The following is an 8,564-nucleotide window of genomic DNA, read 5'->3' as shown; positions in this document are numbered from 1 at the left end:
AACTAAACTAAATTGTGTTATACCCTTTTCGCAGCAGTGAAACAGGCCTCCCATCACATGTGGCAGCAGCCCCCCCCCCCCCTCCTCCGACAAATTCCCCCTGCAATTTTGATGTCCCCCCCCCCCCCCCCCCCCCCCCCGGGTCCCCTCTTCGGTCCAGAATCTTGATTTTGATTAGTTACTTTACCTATTTCAACTGAGAATCTTCTCTGCATTCACTCTACAGCCCTCATTGCAAACTTGGATATAGTATACTTGATCCCTTCATCCAAATGTTTATACATTGTGGCCATCCGAAACCACTTCTATAATAATAGCTTCCAATGTTTTCCCTACTATAGTTGGATGAGTACCGTGGGCCAACAACTCCAAAGGGGGTAAAGAAACGTAAGGGTTAAAGCAGAGTTTTCAGTCACAATGGAGTTATCTGCTAAGTTTCAAAGGCCCGCTAAGGAAAAAAAATGAGGTGCTGAGGCAAAAAACAATTGGGTTCACTTGGAAGAAGCAGTCAATCACGAGGTCTCAGATCATGCAGACAAACGTTTCATCCCGGAGATCTCCGAGATTAGCTCATTCCAGATGTTATAACAAGGGTTCCTATCACTACGGAGGATACCTAGTTTAAAGACACAGTAGACTGTTGTTTGTAGATTAAGAAACGAGGAGCTTATTGAGTATACATGTGCATGCCATGGTCAATAGTCAGTTATTGTCACATGTGCATACACACATTGAAATTCTTTTTTGGCATACGGTTCAGTAAGGTATTGCCATACCTAAACACTATCCCCAATGAGTAAAGTGTACAGAAATAGTCCGAGACTGATGTAAGAGGTGGCATTTTAAAAATCCAGTCCATGCTCCAGGGTCTTATGTGCAGTGCCCGATCCAGGCAAGCCCCAGTTGGCTGCAGGACCTCAAGCAATTGCCTCACTCCTTGGATGTCTGGATTGTCCAGAGGACCGATGTCCCTCTCCTCCCCCATCCACCTTTGTGCCCCGGGGGTGAGATCCCAGTCCAAGGTGAATTCCATTACTAGGACCCTGGAGTTCATTAGACCAGCAAGAGCCCCCAATGGATGAAAGGTTATGAGACTTGTTGGTCCCAGCCATTGCCCATATCAGTGAAGACTCTGTAAAAGCAAGTTGTTTGTAAAAGCAAAGAACTGCAGATGCTAGTTTATAAAAGAAGACACAAAGTGCTGGAGCAGCTCAATGGGTCAGGCAGCATTGTTAGAGAATATGGACAGGTAACCTATCCATGTTCTCCAAAGATGTTGCCTGACTCGCTGAGTTGCTCCAGCCCTAATGGGCTTGTCCCACTTGGCTATTTTTTAGGCAACTGCCGGCAACTGTCATAGTCGTAGTAGGTCGCCGAAAAACAGCGACAACCTACAACAGCACCTACGTCAGAAGAAGTCAAGCTATGCTCATTGGCATCAAACCTACTGTCGCCGAACATTTTTCAACATGTTGAAAATTTAGCGGCGACCTGAAAGACGCTAGGCCTTTTTGCGCGACTGAGGAGACTACACCCGGCGACCACCGGCCAACATGTGGCGACAATCTAGTTGCCTGTAATTGCCTAAAAATTTGCCAAATTGGGACAGGCCCATTAGTGTCTTCTACCATTGTTTGTAACCTTGAAATGTCCGTTCTTTATCTGAATCCTCAACAACCTGCTCGTATCATTACATACACGAAATTATTTTATTTATTTATTCAGATATCACTATTAAATGTACCTGAAAGAACCACATTGGAATAGTTACCTTTCAAAGTCTTAATAATGAACAGATAATTCCTGTAATGTGTAGGAAAGATGAGTCTGAAGAAGGGTCTCGGCCCGAAATGTCACCCATTCCTTCTCTCCAGAACTGAGATGAGGAAGAACTTCTTCACCCAGAGGGTGGTTAGTTTGTGGAATTCACTGCCCCAGGGAGCAGTGGAAGCAGAAACGTTAAATATATTTAAGTAAAAAATAGATGGTTTTTTAGCTGCCAAGGGGATAAGGGGCTACGGGGAGAGGGCAGGGATATGGACCTAGGTATGGTTAGTATAGTAGACCTGAGTGATCTCCTGGACAAGTGTCGATCGCCTGGATTGGGGTCGGAGAGGAATTTCCCGGATTTTTTTCCCGAATTGGACCTGGGTTTTTATCCGGTTTTTTGCCTCCCCCAGGAGATCACGCGGTTCTTGGGGTGGAGAGGGGTGATAGCGGTATAAAGGGGAGGGTAGTGTCTTGTGTTCTGTGTCTTGTGTCTACTGTTTGTGGGTAAGTGTGTCTGTTTAGTGTTCAGCCATGAGTGAATGGCGGTGCGGGCTCGACGGACCTGGTGGTCTACTCTCGCACCTACTTTCTATGATTCTATGATTCTATGCTGCCTGACCCGCTGAGTTACTCCAGCATTTTGTCCAATTCCTGTAATGGATCAGTTTGACAATGTAAGAACTATTTAATGACGTTAGGCTGCCCATTGTCACATAAAAATTAACATTGTAATGCTTTACAGTTGGTTTTGGCTTGACTGCTGTGCAGCAATGTTGATACAAAAGATTTAAATTATATAATTAATGTTTTAAAAAATCATAACATTTGGATTTGAGCAATTGGAATTTAAGAAAGATGAAAACTGGGAATTTATCTTGTAATTTTCCCTGCTGTTTTGTAAGTTTATAATGGTACAGTAGTATGTCAATGCCCGCATATACTTTGAGGTATCAACTGAAACACAGTAACACGTCATTGTCTAATTCATAATAAAGATGAATGCAAGATAGAACTGAGAAATAAATCAGCAGTCACGTTTCTAATACATGGTAAGGATTGAGGGGAATATTAATAGGATCAAATAGATAACATAGTAATTTATGTAAATAGAAGTCTAATTTTGAAATAAATTCTAGAAATGAATCGTGAGAAGAAATGTTTCATTTCCCACAGTTTGATTGCTGTGTAAACTGCGCTTTCATCTATTTGCTCAGAGTAAATTACAGGAACATGCTTTTATTCACAGATTTGGGTATATTGCTATCATTAGTCACGGATAGGTCGCTGAAGGGGAAATTCTTTCTCAACTGAGATCCGGAACAAAAGATCTTGATGACTAATAATTATTCAGTGTTAAAGTAATCCTCTATGTTCAGTCGGACCGGTTATCTTGTTGACTGTTGATTCTCGGAACATATCCTTCAAGGCTTTCATGTCTTTAAAGTTGGGAGTCTTCAATAACAAACTGTCACTTTCATCAATTCACACAAGAGTCAGATTGTTGAATAAGTTGCTAACGATGCTTCATCATTTACAGTGGAAAATACAGTAATACTGTCTCTGTACTGCCACCTGCAGGCAGGAAAGCAACAAGATTTACCACCAACAAAATATCATGGAAACATAGAAAATTGGTGCAAGAGTAGGCCATTCAGCCCTTCGAGCCAGCAGCACCATTCAATATGATCATGGCTGATCATCCAAAATCTATGCCCCGTTCTGGCTTTTTCCCCCATACCCCTTGATTCCCTGAGCTCCAAGAACTAAATCTAACTCTCTCTTGAAAACATCCAATGGCCTCCACTGCCTTCTGTGGCAGAGAATTCCACAGATTCACAACTCTCTGGAATTCCCTGCCACAGAAGGCAGTGGAGGCCAATTCATTGGATGTTTTCAAGAGAGAGTTAGATTTAGCTCTCAGAGCTAAGGGAATCAAGGGATATGGGGAAAAAGCCAGAACGAGGCACTGATTTTGGATGATCAGCCATGATCATATTGAATGGCAGTGAAAAAGGTTTTCCTCATCTCAGTCCTAAATGGCCTACCCCTTATGCTCAAACTGTGACCCCTGGTTCTGGACTCTCCCAACATCAGGAACATTTTTCCTGCATCTACCCTGTCCAATCCTCTAAGAATTTTATATGTTTCTATAAGGGTTCCTCTCATCCTTCTAAATTCCAGTGAATACAAGCCCAGTCAACCCATTCTTTCACCAACGGGAAGCGCTGGAGAGAAGGTGCAATTTCTCCACTTTAGCAACCCAGGAGTACAAAATCACCATTACCTTGCTAGACTGCAATAAAGAATGCAATCCAAATGCAGTCAGGGCTTATGGGGGAAAGCAGGGGAAAGCAGGAGAATGGGGTTAGGAGGGAGAGATGGATCAGCCATGAATGAATGGGGGAGTAGACTTGATGGGCCGGATGGTCTAATTCTGCTCCTATCACTTATAACCAATATGCAGTGTGCTTGACTAATTACATAGGCTGTAGTTCAAAACAACGTTCAGGAACTTTACACTGCAAATCCACCCCTCTCTGGAACTCTGAACTATACAAATAAATGTGAGCAAAGGTGAAAGCTTCTCTTTTGATCAGCAAAATAGTTTGACGTATCAACAAAGATTAAACACCTGAAAGTTAATTAATAATTTAGCTATAATTATTCACTAACTTATCGATTTTCTTTCCATCTAAGGATGTTTATTCTTCTCAAAAATACTAACCCTTATATCAATATGTCAACTTACTATAATATAGACTGAGATATGAGGAAACAAAGTGACTTGTTCACAGGGTGGGGCAACATAGAAAAATAGGTGCAGGAGTTGGCCATCCGGCCTTTCGAACCAGCACTGCCATTCAATATGATCATGGCTGATCATCTAAAATCAGTACCCCATCCCTGCTTTCTCCCCATATCAGCAGTAGAGTTGCTGCCTCACAGCGCTTGCAGCACCGGAGACCAGGTTTTTATCCCGACTACGGGTGCCGTCTGTACAGAGTTTGTACATTCACGCAGTGACACTCGTGGGTTTCCTCCCACACTCCAAAGATCTACGGGTTAATTCACTTGGCAAGATGTAAAAATTGTCCCTCGTGTGCATAGAGCGGTGTTAATGTGCGACGATCGTTGGTCGGCATGGACTCGGTGAGCCAAAGGGCCCATTTCCGCACAGTATCTCTAAACTAAAAAGAAAGGTAAAAGTCCATTGAAAAGCCAAATATACAATAGACCCCTCTTCTGCTGGACATCTCCAACAACTGCAATAGTTCTGGAACTTTTGAGAATGGTAAATATTAATGTAATTACAATACTTCTGGAACTAAACCTTATGAGCAATTTGGAAAAAAATATGACCCTTCATATTCAAACCATGTCAAACTGCTTAGTAACATCACCCCAGGAAAATACTGCAAACGGGTCAAAAAATACACCAATGCATTATGTGCCCAAACATCCTTGTGATAACACCATATGATCTGCTGCAAATTCCAAACATTTTCCAATTTCATTTGATCATCACAGGATTATACGTGGCACCGTGGGGCGCAGTTTGTAGAGCTGCCACCCCAGAGCACCAGAGACCTGGGTTCAATTCTGACCTTGGGCGCTGCCTGTGGGGATTTTGCATGTTCTTCCTGCGACTGTGACAGGCAATCACCTGTACATAAGTTCTATCCTACACTTGCAGAAGCCAATTAATCTGCACGCCTTTGGGATGTGGGAGGAAACCGGAGCACCTAGAGGAAACCCACGTGGTCACAGGGAGAATGTACCTCTCTCCCTACACACATCACCCGTAGTCAGGATCAAACCCAGTCTCTGGCGCTGTAAGGCAACAGCTCCACTGTGCTGCCCCTCAGTGAAAGTATGCTGTTATTTTTCACATTTTCTTTCAAGATTTGTTTAAAACAAAACCAGTCATAAATTAACTAAATTCTCTAGATTTTACATTTGTTCCCTGTCATTTGGAGGAAATGACAGGATTTCTCTTTATAACATGTCACAGAATAATTTTAGTGTAAAATGTAGTAACAATGAACGACGCTCGATATTTATTTTGAACACATTCTACAATCACAGTGCAATGTTAATAAAACAATGATAAACAGTTTCCAGTGCTGTTTAGTGTTCAGTTTTCAGCATGCTTCTATAAATTAACCCTTTTGGAAACCTGCTCTAAAAATGTATTCATATGTTTAAATAATGACAATTGTATGGCCCCTTCATTAAAATTGGCATTAGCCGGTTAGATCAAAATTCCAGCAAAATTTATACAAAAGTTTGAAAGTTGGAAAATCATCCAATAAAGAATTCAGAAAACAATGAGAATATGAGAATATTGTTATTTCTTTATGAACAGGATCTTAGAACTGTCAGAAGATAAAGATAATAAAATGCTTAAAATATCACATATTTCTGCCTGATACCTGTGAACATTTGAAGACTGCCAGCTTTTAAAAAAATCAATTATATTGAGAAAATATTAATATTTATGAATATACTTATGGTTCTCAGTGGCACCATTTATGGTCATGCTTATTTTGAGTGGAATGCAAGGTTTAGTTTCCATTACCAACCATCCATTTAAGGTGCACTTAAAAAAGACAGATGCAAGTAAATTTATTTGCTTGTAAACTTAAGGTCAGAAACTAGTTCTGTTCATGAATATTATGCCCAGCTTAGAATCCATAAGAAAAGGTGTATCTTTTATACTAATGTGTAGGAAGGAACTGCAGATGCTGGTTTACACATAGAATGCCGGAGTAACTCAGCAGGTCAGGCAGCATCTCTGGGAAAAAATGGATAGGTGAAGTTTCGGGTCAAGACCCTTTCAGACTTCAGATTACGCTAACGTCATTTATAAGGAAGCAATTTTGTATCCTTAATGTAATATTTTAGACAGGAACAAACACACATTAGCTGAATTAGCAAACACTTAAAAAACAAACATGTTTCCCATGGCATCACTCACACTGAATCAATCAATAGGTCATTCTAGAAATACACCATCATTTATCATGCCGTGTATGTTTATCATTTAGCCAAGGTGTTGCTATGTTCCATTAAAGGCACAAAGGTTGGATTATTCTCAAACTAAAACAAATAGAGGCAAAATATGTTGATAGCCGTTTGCTCAAAGAAATTTGCAGGCTGGAAATTGTATAAGCAATTAGTACACTTACATCTGCAATGACAGTTTTGAAAGTACTCTTAATTTAAAATGAAATCACTTTCAAACTTAATTCATTTTAAGTGCATTTGTCATTCCACTTCAAATTAGATTCTGAAAGTCACGAGAACATAGATCAGAAAATTATCACATACCCATGATTCTAAAATTTACCCAAATTTCAAACCAAAATTAACATGGAATTAGAATTTATTGTTTGATTCTTCCGATATACAAGAGAAAGTTTTATGGAGAATCTGATGTGTCGACAAACCAGCACAGCCTTGGATAACTTTGAGCCCCGTGAAAAACTTACTTAGACTTCTGCTTCATGTTAAATTACCACTGTAGGTAAACAAGGTAAACAAGCACAATATCTAACATTCAGAGACAGGAAACTCGAGGGCAGAGCTTCCTTTTCAGTAGCTACACAAACGTTCAATGGCGAGTGCGAATCTCTCGATTATCAGAATCCTTAGGGAAAGTGGATAGATATAAAACTGTGATCTTCTTTACAAGAAAGTAAAGTGCTTAACCTAGAGTGATACATTCAGTGTTATCCAATTAAAAAAAAAAGATATTCCTTCAGTGAGGGTTAATTCTCCACCTTCAAAATTGACCACGCAAAATATTGCAAGAACTCAGCACACCGATCTTATCTTCTGAATTTTTGTTTTAAAAATTAGAATACCCTACAAATGGTGCAAGGATCACTTTAAGCAGCTCAGAATTCAGTGCCATGGACTGAGTCTAACTGGTGCTTCCCCTCGTCCTGAATCGTCATGAAACTTAAAGGCTGTGTTGCAACTTCTGCAGCAATCCAACTGCTAGAGAAGCTCTTGCTCATCATCTTCAGAACCCGATGGACCTTGACGCACTTCCTCGTACCATTTGTTGGTCAATGTTTTCATCTGTATTCTCCCATGATGTAGGTCCTGGAATCGATAGGAAAAATTACAAATGCGAAAATACAAGTACATTTGCAAATGAGTCTTGATTATTACCACACGTTCCTGTAATTAACTTGCAAGTCGTTGTTATTAATATTTTAAAATAACTTGCCAACATTTAATATTTTTATTTTTGTGGCAAATTTATGAAATAATGACGTGAAAATGCATTTTTATTTTATTGATCGTACCGTGACATTATTAAAAAAACCTAAACATTTTACTTTTGCTTTTGTACTCAAATGAACTCAAAATGAAAAGATGTCAAATTATTCCGTACAATATTTTCTTGGTAGTTGATTGTTAATTACAACTTTACCTTGTAATTAATCAAATGGATTGTGGATCTCAAATTTTTGTGATAACTGAAAGATACAAAACTGGAGAACATTCCCTTCATTAAAGATTAAATTATGTGGTGGTGCAGCAGTAGAGGTGCTACATCCCAGCCTTTACAGTGCCAGAGACGCAGGTTCGATCCCGACTACGGGTGCTGTCTGTATGGAGTTTGTATGTACTCCCCTTGACCGCATGGGTTTACTCCGAGATGTCAGTTTCCTCCTACACTCCAAAGACGTACAGGTTTGTAGGTTAATTGGCTTGGTATAAATGTAAAAACATTATCCATTAAACATTTTCTCCTGTATCTCCTTTTTCCTCCCACACTG

At 40.0% G+C, this 8,564-nt stretch overlaps 1 protein-coding gene across 2 annotated transcripts in view; it reads right to left on the bottom strand.

Annotated features, from left to right (window-relative positions):
- Positions 1-5,805: 5,805 nt before the first annotated feature.
- The window catches only part of slc9a8 (solute carrier family 9 member A8), a 41,819-nt gene continuing 39,060 nt past the window's right edge, over positions 5,806-8,564 (bottom strand). For both annotated transcript variants that reach the window (XM_033041512.1, XM_033041513.1), the window contains one exon: positions 5,806-7,881. In XM_033041512.1, the coding sequence (XP_032897403.1) occupies positions 7,774-7,881 (108 nt within the window). In that variant the 3' untranslated portion in view covers positions 5,806-7,773. The remainder of the gene's footprint in view (positions 7,882-8,564) is intronic.

Source organism: Amblyraja radiata, chromosome 23, assembly GCF_010909765.2.
Source record: "Amblyraja radiata isolate CabotCenter1 chromosome 23, sAmbRad1.1.pri, whole genome shotgun sequence".
Lineage (NCBI taxonomy): Eukaryota > Metazoa > Chordata > Chondrichthyes > Rajiformes > Rajidae > Amblyraja > Amblyraja radiata.
This window is presented reverse-complemented; position numbering and strand designations above follow the sequence as displayed.